The 18,856-nt window shown below is 34.2% G+C and overlaps 2 protein-coding genes across 2 annotated transcripts; one reads left to right on the forward strand and one right to left on the reverse strand.

The window, feature by feature from the left end:
* The first annotated feature begins 545 nt into the window (after positions 1 to 545).
* On the forward strand, positions 546 to 2,841 carry LOC136064833 (homeobox-leucine zipper protein HAT4-like). The gene is made up of 4 exons (XM_065767125.1): positions 546 to 950; positions 1,261 to 1,571; positions 1,915 to 1,994; positions 2,123 to 2,841. The coding sequence occupies exons 1-4, from the start codon at positions 800 to 802 to the stop codon at positions 2,460 to 2,462; spliced, it is 882 nt and encodes a 293-aa protein (XP_065623197.1). The 5' UTR covers positions 546 to 799; the 3' UTR covers positions 2,463 to 2,841.
* Positions 2,842 to 15,873: 13,032 nt separating this feature from the next.
* On the reverse strand, positions 15,874 to 18,408 carry LOC112032358 (uncharacterized). The gene has a single exon (XM_024065153.2). It carries the CDS (start codon positions 18,068 to 18,070, stop codon positions 16,256 to 16,258), a length of 1,815 nt encoding a protein of 604 aa, XP_023920921.2. The 5' UTR covers positions 18,071 to 18,408; the 3' UTR covers positions 15,874 to 16,255.
* Positions 18,409 to 18,856: the final 448 nt, after the last annotated feature.

Consider the following 18,856-nt stretch of genomic DNA (forward strand, 5'->3'; position numbering starts at 1 on the left):
CCACGATGATATTCTCCTATGTAAAGGTACTCAAGTGAATAGTTTCCTCTGAACATGTTGAAGGCACTCTTGGTGACAATACGGAATAAAATTAATTACCAAACCGTATATAATTGAGCTTTTATTTTTATGCATTAAATTCGTGGAAACAAAGTCCAACTAGCTTTCCCTTAATCAGTTAAGATGCAATTATAATGATTTATTTTTTTGAAAAATGCCTTCTTCATCACTCATTCAATTATCATATCCATATATACAGAAAAAGTAAAGTAGTCATAACTCAAAACTCATAAGTCGCAAGTCATAATTTACTGTGTTTTGTTTTCTTTTGGCCTGGTCAGTGGTCAATAGTCAGCAAAATGGTTAAGCAGCTCAGCTTACCAAACAAAATATGTGAATGGTACAGATGAGTTAAAGAAAAATGCCCTCTGTTTGTTTACCATGGTTAAGGGTGTAACTTGTGGTAGTAAATGTAGAGAAGACAAACAAGCAGAGTTAGGTATTATTTTGGGGGCAAAAGCTATGATTGAGATAATTGGCCTCCTGACACCAAGTCATGATTGAACTTATACACCACTCCTACCAGTTTCTCTTCTTTCTATATAACCCCCACCATACCACCATTAGTACCCTCCAAAGTTCCAAACTATACCTATCACTTGCCAAATTCTCTCTCTCTCTCTCTCTCTCTCTCTCTAAAGACCAGAAGCTTAAAACTTCAACCCTAGTAGTCCTTTGAATACACAAAGTTCCTCAAAGGAAGGAACTTTTCTTTGGTTTTTATTGCAAAGAGAAAAGTATGATGGTTGAGAAGGAAGATCTGGGTCTGAGTCTAAGCTTGACCTCAACTCAGAACCACCACTCTCTACACCTGAATCTCATGCCTTCCCTTGTCCCATCTTCTGGGTTCAATCCAAAGCCCTCTTGGAACGAGGCCTTTCCTTCATCAGGTGCGTTAATGGACTTTGTAAAATTTGCATGGCTTTCATTCTTAGATCTGAGCTTCGCTCATAATATCCCTTCCAAGGAAGCCATTTTTGCTTTTCTTCTTTCAACTTTCAAGGAACTTAAATAAAAATAATACTTTTTCCCTTTGCTTTTTTTTATCTTTAATTTCTTTAGCAACCAACTTTTCTCTTATTCACACTCAAAGTTTCTCAAATCTACAACTTTTTCACAAGTCATAGGGTCCTATTCTTTAGATCTGTCCATCAAAATTCAATCTTTTTCATTGATTCTAACTCACAATCCCACATGCAGATCGAAACTCTGAAACATGCCGAGCCGAGACTCGATCTTTCCTACGAGGCATCGACGTGAACCGGCTTCCATCCACGGCTGATTGCGAAGAAGAAGCAGGCGTGTCATCTCCAAACAGCACCCTATCTAGCGTGAGCGGGAAGCGAAGCGAGAGAGAAGCTCACTGTGAAGAGCTCGACATTGAGAGAGCTTGCTCTCGAGTTATCAGTGACGAAGAAGACGGTGAAACCTCGAGAAAGAAGCTAAGGCTCTCCAAGGACCAGTCCGCTGTTCTTGAAGAGAGCTTCAAAGAGCACAACACCCTCAACCCAGTAAGTATACTATGCACCAAAACTCAGTTGAATCATTATCAAGTTTGTCTGGTTGCTGAGAAAAAAAAAAGAAAAAGTAAAGCAAAGCAAATAAATTTTGGCCTTCCTCGTTTTTGATTCCCAAGCGAATTTTTACGTTACACAGACTTGATGGAGGGTCTTCAGTCTAGCAGTCTTCTACCAATATTTTTAAGGAAAAAAAAAAAACATTTGAGGTCCAAAGCAAGCGAGAAAAAGTCGATGCTTTCTAATATTTTCTCGGCAAACAAACAGAATTCTTTGTCATGTAGGTGTAGTCTGGCACTTTTTTCTGATACATAGGTGGTTTTTCTTATGGTTGCAGAAGCAAAAGTTAGCGTTGGCTAAGCAGCTAGGCCTCCGACCTAGGCAAGTAGAGGTCTGGTTTCAGAACAGAAGGGCAAGGTGAGAAATTTATTTCGTATTTTTATTATTAGGGTATTTTTGGTATTATGAAGTTAATATATTGAGGATTACTGTTATACCCATTTGGAGTAGCTTTATTTACGTAGACTTTGAAATATAATTTACAGGACCAAGCTGAAGCAAACCGAGGTTGACTGCGAATTTCTAAAGAGGTGTTGTGAGAATCTGACGGACGAGAATAGGCGGTTGCAGAAGGAAGTTCAGGAGCTGAGAGCACTGAAACTTTCCCCACAGTTCTACATGCAAATGACCCCACCCACGACCCTAACCATGTGCCCCTCATGTGAGCGTGTCGGGGTCCCACCTTCTTCATCATCAACCGTTGATGCAAGGTCCCACCAGATGGGGCCAACTCACCAGCGTCCGATCCCAATTAACCCGTGGGCCCCAACTCCATCTTCCATCCCACATCGACCGTTCGATGCAGTGCTCCATCCACGATCGTAGATTAGCTGCAAAGATCAACATGAAAAAAAACCATTTTGGTCCTTAAACTAGGTGTATTGTAACGTAATCTTATTCTTATTCTTAGCTAATAGCAAAGGTTGTTATAATGTGTACGGAGAAAAGATGCAAATATATTCAGTTTTTTAACAGCGTACCAATTTTTAGGTTCGACGTTCGGGTCTAAGATATGGTTGGTAGAACGTGATTTGGTGGGTCTTCATGTTTTGTATTATTGGACCCACCTTCTTCTCTGTGGGGTTGGGGTGACCTATTTATTAGTTTAGTTTTTATTAATTTATTTAGGAGGGTAAGGAAGGAAGACTGTGTCTGTAAAGTGCGTTTCTAATTAGTAATTAATTGTTTACCTTTAAAAAGTCAAGGAAGTTTGTGACTTTTTGTTCTAATCTCTAATGGAAACCCACAAATGATTATTGCTTATAATGACACAGGAATCTTACTTTATTATGTCCTTTATTTAACTTTTTAAACATGTTGGGTTAATATTTGTAGACAAAAAAGAAGCATGTGGGATTGGTTGTTGAAAGTTGGGGTCAGATGATGGTTTTTATTTCTCTCAATTGTAGCCAAAGTCCTTGTTCAAGGAGATTTTCAAAGTAAATTGAGTCCTATTGTTTGACAAAGAATTGGTCCTTATTTTCTTTACTTGATATTACTTTTTCTGAATAAGCATTTGAAACCCCATCCTTACGCGTTTTTCCATTCTTTTGAAACTTTCTTTTGGAAAGCAGTTGATAGTGGATTATGGTTAGACGTTCCACTTTTGATGACTATTGAACTTGACCATGGAAACTGGTGGCTGTTCATATTGTAGCTTGGAATGTGGCTATGCCATTGTTTATTTTTTGGGAATTTTTTTTTTAAAGAAATACTTTCAGGGAAAAAGAGCGAATAAAAATCAAAGGGCAGTTTTTAAGAACTGTTTGTTAGATATGTTTAAACATATGTTTTTAGTTTTTAAATAATATTACACGCATTTTTACATACTTTTTCACTCACATATATTTTTATACATGTTTTTAAATACATATATTAAACACCCGCATAACATCCAAACTCCAAAGTCATGAGTAAAATGGGTTCTGATACTCTTTTGTCAGCCTTCCTTTAAAAGCATACTTGATTTAATTGAAACCCACTAAATGAGAACCATATTGAATTTGTGCATTTCTCAAAAACTTTAGTCATTTCGCTTTTTCTTGTAGTCTCAAATAGAAAATAAGCTTTGTGAGGGCCATGAATGTTTAAGTCAAGAGTTTTTTATTTTATTTTTTATTTTTTTCATGCCAAGATTTGACCGAAATATGCTAGGAGCGAACCATAGATTTGCCAAAGTATTTGTCTTTGAAATGCATAGGGCTGTCAACATCTTATCGGACCCCATGAAATTGTCCGACCTGAAGCCATTTGATCTGATCAATATGGTTAAAATCTGACAAAGTTGGTCCAAGTCTTGGTTTTGGTTTCTCTCAACCCGTTGGAGCTAATCCAACTGATATCACTCCCTCCCTTTTTCCAATGATTTTTCCATCAATATTTGGCGAAGATCTTGAGATCTCAAACTAGATCTGGCGGGGACTTATTTCAACACGAGAAGCAATATTCATGCTCTCTTTGTTAGTAATTTGTAAGTGGATTATTTGAGAAAGATAGAGCCATATAAGGATTTCAAATTAGATCAAGCATGGGTGACTCTAGTTAACAAATTAATGCTTTGTTAGGGGTAGGGGAACGTATTTATTATAACCAAGGATGCTCTGATGGCTAAGTTAATACGGAGGATTTGAGTGAATAGTAATAGAGTAAAATTAGTTAAAAATGTCATACTTGGTTAGTAGAGTGATGGGGGAATTTACAAGGCAAATGAGGGTTGGATTTGACAAGAATTGTTCCCCTAAAATCTGGTTTTTTGTCCTATTACGTTATTGTTCTCTTGAATTGAATGGATGTTAGGATAATGCCTTTGAAATTGCAAGCATAGGGTGCATGTTTAATCGCATTAAATGCAATTGATGACTGGTGGAGGATAATAAATGTTGATTTGAGTGAGAATTAGTGGAATTTGATATAATCTTCTTTTGACAAAGACAGTACCGATTGACTCGTAAAGGGGAAGATGCCCTTGAGAGTGTAGCTATGTGACTATGTCATCCCATAACAAGTTAATTGTTAAGGATCTTCGGGGTCGAGGAAGGTCGAGTTGCCGAACATTTGTAGTGAGGACACTAATTCTTTGCAGGAGCTCGATCGGGTCAACACTCACTTTGGGTCAAGATAGTTTATAGGTCCAACCTTGATGGGTTTGGAAAGATGGGCCTTACCATGGGTCCAAAGGTTTCCTTAGGTAGGCTGATGTCCCGCTTTGCACCTTTAGGCACAGCCCCAGCGTAAAGGTTTCATGTTGTGTTCACAAATTAATCATGAAATTGGTTGTTTTCAGTTTTCACTGCAATATCTGTAATTTCGCATATTGTTAGTATAAAACTTATTAACTGTGATGAATAGAGCAGTGCACGTGCTCTGTCTACTAAGGAAATTGAACCAATCAACGTAGGATTGTACATGCAATCCATAGTAGTCATTTGGATGCTATTTGATGTGAGCTTGCCCAGCTTTTGATATCCTTTACTTGGAGTACACTGACTTCTGCGCAGGCCTGGTTATTCCCCATACCGTTTGAGTTGATGCTTGCTTGTTCTTTTGGATTGAGAAATGCCATTGCTTTCGTACAATAATTGATGCCATATTTCCATCTTGATTTAGTTCATATTCTTTTGCCTATTGGAGCATCTCCGTACCCTCCAAATGACTAGATAAATTTTGTGCAGGAAATTTTTTTCCCCTTCTTCTGTTCCTAATAATAATGAAAGGCTAGCAGTGCTAGATTTTTGTTAGCTTCTTTTGGAGAACACGGGCGTTGAGCATATCATAAGCTTGCATTTCAATCTATCCAACTTAAATGGAATATTGATGAAAGCTCGAAAAATGTGTTGAAAACACAAGAGTTATTTAGAACCCCCTAATAAAAGTTACGGCTCGATAGATTTTACACTAACTTACTACAAAGTGCAGAATAGTGTAAATGCGAGCGGATGAACAAATAAGCTACTCTAATTCATAAACTAAGCAACACAGCAGTATAATGGAATATAAAAGAGTAGGGAAGAAGGATGCAAACACAGAAAACACCGAGACGTGTTTTCAAAGAGGAAACCGAAGAACTCGGCGAAAAACCTCTCCGCCGCTCTCCAAGCAGAAATCGATCCACTAGACAATCAGTTGGGATACATGGGTTAGCAAGAGACCCTCCAAGCCTAATCTACCCGATGCACCTAAGCCCTCCAAGCTCCTACTCCAACAAGGCTTCTCGGAACCGTGTCTTGTCTAGCACCCCGGATCCCGCAACAAGCTCCATGTTGCATATGCCATTCCAGGTTTTTTTCTAATGCTTCCCAGCAGCACCAAAACGTCACATAGCACTCTTAAAGAGTGTGGTAAGTGTTTGAGTTATCAACTTTTCAATGGTGTGGAAATGGAGAGGGAAGGGTTGAAGAGATACCACAAGCAAGTGTATAGAGAAAGGTGGAGATGACAATCTCTAATTTCCTATGTGTTTGGCTAGGGTTTTCTCTCTGAAGCATACCTCAACATTTGTGGATAATGAGGGTATATATAGGATAGGTATAGAAAGTGTGAGTCAGTCAGTACAGGCTGATAGAACAGATTGCCTCGTGGGTGTCTCGCGGGAAGGCCTTACGTGCGAGATACTTGCGAGACACAGCTGTCTCCACTGGCCTGACTCTTTGCATTCCAGCATGTGCATGACACATGATTCATTTCATGGGAAGTTAGGTCGCGACATACCCGTGAGAATTCTTCAGCCTTCAAATGTTTGAGTTTTCACACTCTCTCTCTATCACACATCCCTTACAACAAATCCCACAATAGATACAGGGTATAAACGATTGATAATGATTACAATCAAATTTGGCATGGAATAAAAGCCAACAAAATACATAGTTGTAAATAACAACTTTACAACTGACTCCGCAAACTGATTGGGTTTTTCTCATTAGTTTGGGGGCAAAGTCATTGTGATTTTGTGAGGTCCGGTCAACCAAAATTACTTGTACAAAAGATGTTATTGCCCTATCATTTGAGTCTCATAACTGGTACTTAGGAGGAGGTCATTAGCACTGGGAAACTTTTTTCCATCAAGTTAGAGATAACTAGAAGGAAACAGTGTTGTATCGACATTGGGCCCTTGGATGCTTAAATCCGAGAGGGTGTTTCTACTTTCTTTGTAAACTCAAAGAATTTTAGTGAATCATTTTTTTCTTTTCTTTTTGGGGTAAAATATAAGCATATCTTTTGCATGATATAGAGCCTTTTTTACATACGGCTAAATGAGAGCTCTAGTTAGGTGTTTTATTAGGAATCTTTCTCTAATTTTCTTGTCCAACCCACCAAGAATTCTTGTAGTTCAAAGTTGTTGCTTCCCAATCAAGTAATTTCCTTCTTTGGAGTAGCTTAAATATAAGAAAGTAGTTGATCAAAATCTGTAACTACTAACTTACTTGGCTATGCCTCATGTGCTGGCCAAACTTACATATTGGGATTAGATTTCCTTTCGAACCAAACTCTTTAATTATCTGGGTACCCATATCTATGGTGTGCAGCTTCACCATCAGTAATCAATTATTTCTCTTTGTTTCATACCAGTACCACGACCTTTCCCACTTCCTAGCTGAGGTGACGAGGTGTATCAAAATCAGAAAGATATATGACCATTGATTTCTTTAATTTGTTTGTTTGTTTTTTGTTTTGTGTGTGTGGGGCTAAAATGCAGAATATATATTACTTCCCCACCTCAAATTGTTAGTCATTTATTCTATTTTGGGAGGTCTCAAAATGAAGTTCTCTTTGAAAAGTCAGTGAATAAATATCCTACTATACCATTTCATTAATTTATAAAGCCAATACATCTCTTTTATGAAAATTTAAAATTCATGGTTTTAAAAACTTCAAAGAATCGAATAAGGGACTGTTTATGTAAAAGATAGAGATGGCAATGAGACGAGGTTGGGTAGATTATAGGTGCTCCATCCTCTCTTCAAGGGAGGATCATTATAGGTCAGGATTATAAATGGAGTTATTTTGCCATCCTTATTAAGTAAGGTAGTAGCAGGAACATTGACAAGGTTGGACTGGTATGTCATGGCAAGGTGGGGGACATTTTGTGTCATCTCTAGAAAAAGAGGCTAGTTTTAAAAATTTGTACATTTTTATGTAAAAGATAATATATTAAATAATGTTCCCTTAAAAATTTGAATTTTCTAAACAATCTTAATAAAATGGGACAAAAGGAATATAAATCATAATAAAGTAATAAGAGACTGCTTAAGCTCTCAATTAAACAAGTAGAAATATCTCCAAAATAAAAAAAATAAACAAGTAGAATACTACCAAAATTCTCGAAATAATAATGAAAAAAAACCCTTCACTTTGCTTAGAAGCCACTAAGTTAAGAACATGTATATGTGATATTGTGTGCATAGTTACATACTGTAAGACACACACCATAGCTTGATTATAAAGTGAATAAAACAAATTATGTAGTAAATAGTCAAAAGAAAAAGAAACCAATAAATTGGTTTTCAAGCTTATAAAACTTAAAAATTTGGTAAAAAGCCAAAAAGGTGAAAATAATAGCTATATGATTCACTCTTAAAAGTGTAGCTCAATGCTTACATTCAAATAATGAATACCCATGTTCTTGTCCTCTCCTTTAGCAATAATTATCTTATACTCCTTTAGAAGTTCTCGATTATAAGATATGAATCATACATATATCGGATGTATGAGATATATTCTTTCTCCTTTAGGAGTTCTTGCTTACAAAAAAATCACCCTTGAAATATAGCAATTAGGCTTTCATCCAGAATAGTCCAAAGGCCTCAATAGAAAAAGGAGCAATTATAGCACAGAAAGATAATGCCCTATTCAGTATGTTCTTTAGCTGTAACAACTTTCCATTATTTAGAAGTATGAATGAAATGAACCAGTGCAGTGGTACTGGTATCATCGAAAAATAACACCTAGTTCAACTATGTCAAAAACCCAAAAGTTACCGACAGTATATAAGTGCCCCCATGTAAAAATATCACATCCTCTGTTGGATGTTGCATTGAACTTTATCATGTTTGATGTTCCATTTATCATCCTCTGGTCCTGCAATAGGTATAGGTCAATTTGCGAGTGCCCCCACAATTCAAATAACAACCACTATGTCAAAGACAAAGGACTAGGCGATGATACATTTAGAGATGGAATCAGCTTACAAGTAGCCCACACCAAACCCTCATAATCTTCAAGTTTGGTTGCATATGTGGGATCTTGATTACACAAGAAAGCACCGCTTTTGTTTTAACTTTGGGCAACACATGTTTTTTTTTGTCTTACCTTCTGTTTTTTTTGGATTGAATTGTTTTACCTGTTGAGAGGCTTTAAAACTTGCAACTGTATCTGTTAACTCTTTTTTTTCTCCCCCACAATAAATTATTATTATTATTATTTTTCTAGTAAGGATACAAATTTTATTTATTTCTCAACAATTATTTCACACATAGTGAGGTATCAAGTTGTGAGCAGTACAATATTACTTTCACATAACTCTACTTCTATTTTCTTATTTAATAATCACAACATGCCACTTTATTAGTTATGAAAAAGTTGTGAATTTTTTTTTGTAACTAGAAATAGTGTTTCATCTCTCTCTAATCGCTTGGTAATAATTTTTTTTTTATAAATATTTTTTTATTTATTATTTCTATATAACGAATTAATAATATGGTGGATTGGGTTAATATGATTTTTGGACTAAAACGATAACTTTAAATGAAGTATTTCCTTGTTTCTTTATGAAATTTTTACTTAATATTTTTGGTTACATTTCATTTATTGCTAGTAAAAATTTTAATAATAAAATCACTCAACAACCTTTACCTTGGTAAATAAAGACAAGTTCACTTTAAATCAATAATTTTTTTTTGTCAAATCAATATCATAAAAGTACATTGTACAAAAAAGAAAGAAAGAAATAAACTTGTGACCAATGCGAATAAGTTTAAGCGTAAAAGAGTTGTTTGATGATGACTTGTTGAGAGAGAGAGAGAGAGAGAGAGAGAGAGATGATTGCGATTGGGGCTTAGGTAATTGTCTAAATTGCCAAAAGGAAGAGCTGAAACTGCTTAATGCTTATTACTTGGAGACACATCAACATAGCATTAACATTGGGTAAGAAAAAAAATGCAAGATCCAAGCCAAGAGCCCAATGACTTTGCTACAGAGGTTGGGCTTTTGCCCACATCTTCATTGTATAGACTCATTTGAATACTTATTTTACAACACAAGGACAAAACTCACTCGTAAGGCTCAAGCCCATGCACAAAATCTTTCTCCCTCTGCTTTATTTTCAACAATAAATACACCTGAAAACATGTTTTATGTTTATCACACCAATGCAATCGACATTAAATGTTGGTTGTCCTCCTCCTTTTTTTATTTTATTTTAACAAGATGAAAATTTTAATCTAAGTATATATGTGTGTGAATCTCCTTTTATGTTGATTATTCTTGAGTCTACCAAGTCCAGCAACAATATTAAACATTCCCTTTTATGGCATAAACTAACTTTAACTAGCCCATAAAGACCCAAAAACTTATAATTGTCCATTAGTACAGGCAAACTACTCAGGGAGCTTATAGAATGGAAGACTGGAGGAAAATGGTAGATCGATGATAGGGAAATAATCTCCATCCAAAATGCTTCAAGTAATCACTCTTCTCATACGCTCAATAAAGGGAAAATATTTGTCAAAAGCCTTGTAATTGAGTGAGATTGACTGGTCTAGTTCATAAGAATAGTACTAGGGTTCAAATGACCCCTCCCCTCCCAAAAGCCTTATTGCTCAATTGCACATTTTGGCATTTCTAAGAAAGACATTCAAAATGCAAATATCATCTTTCCCGACTATTGAATTATTTATATATATATAAAAAAATAAAAAAAAAATCACATCTCTTCCCAATTATTTAACAAAGGTATGGAGAGAATTGTCTCAACTCTTTGACATGCACTTTCGAAATCCTAGGATGCATGGACACTTCATTAAGGGTGTCATACTCGTGTCGTATTTGTGTCGTACCATGTCATACTGGTAATGTACTTGCCGTTTTATGTTATATAAAGAGGGTCTACCTTTTACTCTACCAATTATGATATACCATGTTTTTGATTTTTTTTTTCTTTCCCTTTTTAAACTTGAGTATTTTATAAGAAAAGTAAAAAGATTACATGAAAGGCTGTGGTTGGTGGAAATGAAACATAAAAAATGAGATTGAGAATTTGCAATCGAAACTTGAGGGGTCTAGCGAAGTTTTCTTTGATGGCAGAGGCTGGCTATACACTGGCTATACATGTGTGAATAAAATTTCATATGAAACAATAATAACAAGAAGGCGATTAATATAACCTAGCTAGACTCAAATTCATAGTTTAAAGTTTTTGGTTAAATGATATCTCCATATGTTATATTAATTACTTATAGTAACTATATATATATCATGAAGTACAAATTGCATTAAAATGATTAAGGTAGAATTTTATAATGCAGAATCCTCCAAGAAATTCCCTATAATTTTATTAGTTGATGCTATTTTTAAATACAAATGGGACCATTTTCAAAGTCTCCTTAACGGGTGCACGAGGGCACCCATTAACAAAAGCCATTGTAGAATGGTGAGTGGAAATGGAAGGTAGGCAACGGCTGGTGAGGTAGTTGTAATTCAGTGCTATTTGAAGTACATAGCTCAGTAAGACTAATATTTGAGTTGGGTTTCATCTAAATTTGACCACTATAGAAACCTGGGAAGCTATCAAGACTAAAGCGCCTTAAGCTTATTTGAACAAGTTGGTTTTCCAAAGCAATTCCAAAACATGCTTTTATATCTTGTTATAAAGAACAAACTGAGGCTAGAGACAGACTTGAAAATTGAGATTGTGTTAGAGATATATTGTGTACGTTTTGTAGTAGACAAGAAAGCAGAGATTTTCTCTTTGTTTCAAGAAAAGAATATGATACGAAGTGTTGAATCTTGATAAATAGGGTTGTTGGTGATTGGGATATTAAATTAAAGGCAAAAATGCAAACTAACCCTTTAACTTTCTTTAGATTTTATTTCAGTCCTCTAACTTTACTTTCGTTCATTTCAGTTTTCTAAGTTTCAGATTTATTCAGTTAAGGCATCTTCGATGACTTTTGTTAAAATTTTTTGGAAAAAAAAATATGGAAAATATTTTTCAATTATTAATTGAATTTTTTCAATTTAAAAAATTTGAAGAAAAATTTATAAAATTGAAAAATTAACTACAACATATAACAAAAGTTGATGGAAAAGCCTTAATTGAATAAACTTGAAAGTTAGAGGACTGAAAATGAAATTTATAAAAACTTAGAGGGTCAATTTTGCATTTTACTCTAAATTAAATTGGTCAATTACTAATTTACTAGAAAAGATTGAAGTCTATACTCTATAGTAAGCAAGCTTGCTTGGGTAGCTATTATGTGTGCATTTGGGTTAGGATGAATAATGAAAATTATTTCGCTATTTAGCTTATTTTTGCTACTATTCATGAGCCATACTGCACTTTTTGGCACTATTTATGGGTTTCATTGTACTATTTTAACTAACTTTTATTTTTATCTACAGTACTTTCAGCAATAATTTTTCAGTTTCAGAAAATAAGCAGTATCCAAATACACCATATATGTCACACACAACTTTACCTAAATTCTAGAATATGTAAGGGAAAAAACCAAATATGGAGAGGGATTTCTGCTTGCTATAAAGCATGATGTGAGATTTAGAATTACTTTATGTCCAGGAGTAAAATAACACCTTTAAGAACAGAACTATATATTTTGCTTAAAGCGTTCGCTTATGTACTGTTTTGCATATGGTAAATTTAACCACATATTTTTAACATTTCATTTTTATGTGTGGGGTCAAACTCTACTTTAATAGATAATACTCAACACGTGAGATTTTAAATAATAGGTAGACTGAAGGGAATAAAGATCGAATTTAGGATCTCCTAATACTATGATAAATTATTGATTATCCCAAAAAATTAAGTTATTGGAATATGATAAATTTAATCATTTAAGCATATATTGATGCTAAAGTTGTTAGAGGTTGTTAACTTTTTTTTTTTTTGAGAAAGAGTTGTTAACTTATTTTAGTTGCATAAATGGGTAAACTCTCTTTGTAATGTATACGCAGTTTATAATACAATTTCCATTTTATTGGAATCTCATAGTTTCTCTCTAGTCTCTAGAATCATTTTTCATTTCAAGTTTTTGGGAAACTTTTAAATTTTTTATTTTTTATTTTTTATTTTTTTATTGGTGCTTGTGTTACAGTTATTTTTGTATATTTTTTGTATTTCTACAGTTCTAGGTTGGTTGAGAAATTCTTATCTCCAAGAAAATCACCCTTTTGGCAATGTCAATTAAAATACCATGCTGAGGAAAGTTTGAATGGGACTTTTGTAACTAAAGAATCACAGTACTTAAACTTGTGATGATGTATAAAACAACTATGGCTGGGCTGTGAAATTTTTTGTCATGGGGCTAATTGAACTCAACTTTGGGCCTGGAAAGGTCTATAGTTCAGCCTTACAAAAATAGCTCTCACTTGAAGATTTTGGGCTGAACAACCTTGTTTCAATAAACAACTCACTTCTTACCCTAACTTAATTCTTTTTTAATTATCTAATTGATACGCGATTCTAATGGTGTTTTATATGGTTTTCTAAAATGCATTGCCGAAGAATTTTTAAAACCATTGCTGCAAAACAACAAATTTTGCTACAGTTTTTTCACACTTGACCCTCAAAAAGCAACTTCCAAGTTTTGAAGCTCATCAGGTTCATGCAACATAAAGACCACTGAGGTGTCTTACCGTCTGTAGAAGAATTTAGAATAATATTAAATATTGTTGTCAACAGGCAAACTGATTTGATATATCCAAGTTGGGAGGAAAATATTGAAGGTAAAACTGCAGTTTTTTGAGCTAGTAGTTCATTAGAATACATCTATACAAACTTAAAATTATTTTCAAAATGATGATTGTTCTTTTGATTTCATACCGGAAGTAGATAGAAGTCAGATATTTTTAATTACTGTTAAAAATCGTTAATGTTGAATATTATCTTTATAGTTTTGACTTAGAAGTATGTGGTTTTTTTTGAGAAGATAGAAGTACGTGGTTAACTGATTAAATTTAGCAAATCCCAATATCTTAAACTTTTGGACAATCAGTAATTTAAAATGGTAGCCTAACCTATTAGATTATGTAGTTAAATGATTAAATTTACCATCATATTAAACTTTTTTTTCCATGTGTTAGGCCTCACCTTTTAAATTATGTGGTTAAATGATTAAATTTACCATATTAAAAATTTTGGGACAAAATTTTAAATTTAAGATTTTGAAATGGGAGGGAATATGAAAAAGAAAAGAGAATGTGACTAGAATATACTAAATTAAATTATTTGCATTGAATGTGTTTTTGCAAAACTTCCTTTCAAATGATAACAGTTCTGCAATCTATTTATAATTCTAAATACAATGGATTTACATCATTTTTAAATATTCTACCTATAATAAGAACTACTACCAAGTTCTAAATAGTTTTTGGAAGGTTTAATAATCCAATATGAAAATAATACTAGGTTAGAAAACTAAAGAAGTTACAAAAGCTGTAACTGAACTAATTAACTGAATTCCTGCATAATGTGTGGTAAATTTTGAAATTGTTTTAAAAAAAAATTATTAACATATTATTAGTTTTCTCCAATATTTTTTCTAAAAAAAAAAAGTTTTCTCAAATATTTCATCAATTTTTGTTATAAAAGATTGTAATATTTAGTGTTCTTTTCAGAGATAAAATAGAAAGGCAAGAAGAGTAGTGTAGTGATTTAATTACACTCTACGTGTTTACAAATTTAAAAATTGAATGATACATAGATAGATATATTTCAAGGACTATTTAAGAATTAAGAATGCAAATATTTTTTTGAACAAAAATATCATATTTCAAAAAAATTGTTCCTCATTTAAATTTTAGAAAAATGACATCAAATTTCATTATACTTAAATAATTAATGAAACACTTAAAATAATTAATATAAAAAAATAAATGTATTTATCTTTATCCTATTACTACTTTTTTAATTACATATAAAATAAATATGGCAACTACAATGTTAGTTCTACACATAACTACAATTACATGTCACTAAAAGAAGTTAGGAAATCTAAATTGTTAAAATTAATTTTAGTAAATTAAAAAATATTAAAATTTTCATGGCTTTTATGTTAGTTGTTGTCAAAGCTACTAAATATGAGGAGGGATGCCAAATTCTAAATCTATTATTATTATTATTATTATTCCAAAAAAATAGTTTCTTATGTAAAATTTATAAATATTATAATATAAAATCCTTTAATATAAATAACTAATGCACAACTATAGATAATAAATAAATAAATAAATAAATATATATATATATATATATAAACTCCATTGGCTAATTCAATGAACCAACACTTTAATATAAAAGTAAACTTTGTTGAGGTGGAAGCCTAAATAAATAAAATAAATCTGAATAAATGCACCGTATGGTAAAATATCATACTTTCTTACATAAGATCTGTACTGTTTATATATAAATATAATGCAGACCTAACTTCTTGACCGTTAATTTCTACAAAGCCGCTAATAAATCTAGTAAAATGATGTCGTATGAGTGATAGTTTTATAAGTGACAATACATGATGCACTAACTTGACCAGAATGTTGAAGTTTAAAAGCTTAATGACCAAAAAAAAAAAAAAAGGCTAGACCTGAAGTAAGAAAATGATAATTCACCCAAACTTTTTTTTTTTTTTTTTTGACTGAAAGAGGTAGGATTCACCCAAACTTAAGAGGGTCTAATTTGTATTTTGACCAAAAGTAATTACAAAATTAAACTTATGGTTTCAGCAAAAATGTAAATAGTATTGCTTTCCAAGGTTCATGTTAATTGCTCCAACATCTACCACCTGGATATGATCTAAGAAATTGTAAAATGGTTAATGTTGGGTTCTCAGGAATAGAATTAGATTTGAGAAAATGAATTTATATCATCTCTAGAGAACAAAAATAAAGATCTTGTGAAAAATGGTACTTGGTTTGCATTTTTCAATTGAATGATGTATTAAAATGAATTCAAACAAAACTGAAAAGGAAATTGTATTTGTTCAGAGGAGATTCTGGAAATCGTTGGTAAGTGGTAACTGAAACAATCAGAGCTCTATAATGCTGCACTGTTAACTTTCATCCAAATACATAAATTTACCCCCCAAAAAAATAGAGCATGACATATAGTGAGAAGGATGTCATTTTAATTACAACAATGCAGAACTGAAAACCATAAATAAGTCTGGCCAAAAAAGAAAAAAAAAAAAACATAATCAAGAAGACGCAAGTTTAATGATCATCAACAATTCCGGTGCAATTGGCCATTACACAAATGTAAACCATGCAAATCTTTGTATACCATACCCAGAAAAGAAACATAAAACAAAGGGAAAAAAAGAAGGGAAGTTTTTTAACCCCTGATTTGAATCCATCTTATTGAACTATTGGGGAATGAAGGATCTTCAATTTTACCTCAAAGACTTTCTCTTCAATTGCCCGCTCGATCTCTTGATAGACTCAATTCTCTGAAGCCTAATTTGCTCTCTAAATTTGGCAATGAACTCATCAGCCTTCTTATCCACATCAGGTCCTCCATAATTGACACTGCTTGAAGCAACGTTCTCATTGTTTGAACTTGCTCCATTGCTTGAACTTCCCCCAATACCAGTTTTGATAAAACTCTCTCTAACATCTTCATCCTCACTTTCTGTGTCTTCATCAGAAACCATGGTCACTGTGTCAACAAAATCTTCTTTCTCTTCCTCTTCAAACTCCATGAAAGTTGGCTTTGACATCACGGGTCCACTTTCACGGCTCAATTTCTCTGTCCTGAATGAAGTTTGATCAAATCCCATTGTCTTTCTGCCTGATTTTTCCACAAAATTTGGCTGAGCTTCCTTTGGCCATGTCTCCAAATTTCCATTCATTGCATCTTCTCCGAAATCTCCGACGGTCCAGGCCCCTGCCACTGCTTCAGTAGCTCTTGTTGCTCTGACTGACTTTCCCATTGACAAACCATCGACGTGGCTTCTAGGCATTGATTCCACCCCTGAATTCACTCTGCTCATCAATTTTTCACCTCTGCTTCCATTCAAGTCCTTTGGCACACTCGTGAAGCTTCGCCTCACATCCTTCTCCAATGAAAACTCTTCACTAACCGAACTAGAATACAGCTTCATCGAAGATGCTTTAGGAATCATTGGTGGGGGCGGTGGAGGTGGAGGAGGGGGAGAAGACTTGTAAAAGCTCTTCTTCTTCACCGAATCCTCTGCGTTCTTGGCTTGCGACTCTGTTGACATAGAAGACGAAGGAGATATCTTCCTTGGCGAAGAAAGTGATGTTGAAGGAGACAGCTTTGGTGAAGAAGTACTGGAATTGGTTCGTGATGAGCGAGAGATTTGGGACCTTGAAGACCGAGACTCAAGCCGATTAAACTCCGATTCCTCCATTGAAGGAGACAGAGTATACATGGGAGGACTATCAACTTCTTCTGTCATTTCCATTCTTCCAGACCTTGATCGCCATGGAATTGGTGAAGGAAGCACATCATTTTCCATCATTTCATCCTCCAAGTCTACATGAGTTGAACCTCCAGATTCCCCGTTTCTACTTCTATTATTCGAATTGCCCGAAAACCTTTTCGAACTCAGTTTTGAATTAGACCTACTAATTGAACCTCCAGAGGAGCCACTAGATTCAAATTCATTACCAGATTCAACGACACCTGGGTCAGGCACACGTGATTTCAAGCTCCTAACAGGCAAAAGCAGTGGCTTTTCGCCGATTATTGAACTTGTACTTCTCTGTTCATCAAGAACAGAGTTCTCTTGAGTTACAACCACCATTGGATCATTCCTATAGTACTGACTACTCCATGTTTGAACCTTGTTCTCATCCGACCCAGATGGAATTTCGGCCTCATCATCAAAAACCGATGATACCTGAAGGAATCTAGACACATATGAATGCGCATTATCGAATTTAGAGTTGTTAAAATCTTTCTCTGTTTCATCGTTTCGCCGGCTAAATAGCCCGTAAGAAACGGCTATACCGACAAAAACAAGGTGTAGAAGCTCCCAGCTTCTGGTGAATACAGTTTGGTTTATGAATTCAGGGGCTTGGGAAGGAAACAGAGGAAGAATGACTAAGAAAACTGTAACTATGAGTGCTTTGTATAGAAACTGTGAATAATACTTACTTGGGTTTGTTTGGTTTTGCTCTGTAACTAGTTTTTGGTGTTTGATCATGTTGATAGGCTCTGTATCTGCCATTGAAGAACACATATAAAAGCTTTTGTTTTGGATGCTCTTTGCGTTAGATAATAAAGAAGAAGAAGAAGAAGATGAACAAGGAGGAGGAGACTTAGGGGTTAAGGAAAAGCGAAGAAAGTGGGGGATCAAAGTTTTTGGGAGATGTAAGCAGATTTCAAGCTTTGCTTTTAGCGTCTCTTGCAAATGACATTTATGGCCTTTCCTTTATGCTCAATTTGCACAAGGTGCTTTTCTTTTCTTCCATTTTCTTTTTCTCTTTTTGGGAGGAGTTTGTGGCTTCGTGCAAAACCTAAATGGTGAACAACCTGGACTACTAATCCTAACTAAGAATCTGAGATTCCTGTAAGATGTGACTTGAGGCAAAAATTTCAAACATCTTGTTTTCACTTTTCATAACTAGTCTCATATTATTATGATTACACCTCCTCAAATGAACTTACACTTTACTGTATTATAACATAATGCAGGAGTTTAGGAGAGATGATCGGTAATAAGTCTGGCTCTTAAGTTTATTTATTTATTTTTTTGGAAAGGTTACTTTGTGAACTCAAAAACCTACAAATCTCTTTTAATAGAAGACGCTTGTTATCGCAACAAGATTCGACCTCTAAATTCACTTAACAAAATGATTCACTAAAAACGTTTTCACCATGAAATAGAATTGCAAAATTGAAAGGATTTTGTTCAGAAAATGGCAAAATGCAAGAGAATCTAAATTGGGAATTTGGGACATCTTGGAAAATGCAAGGGGCAAATAGGTTGCGTGGATGTGGTCAGTATTCTTCTTTTGGGCTGCCT

The sequence above is a fragment of the Quercus suber genome, unplaced genomic scaffold (assembly GCF_002906115.3).
Source record: "Quercus suber isolate HL8 unplaced genomic scaffold, Cork oak 2.0 scaffold_774, whole genome shotgun sequence".
In the NCBI taxonomy this organism is placed as follows: domain Eukaryota; kingdom Viridiplantae; phylum Streptophyta; class Magnoliopsida; order Fagales; family Fagaceae; genus Quercus; species Quercus suber.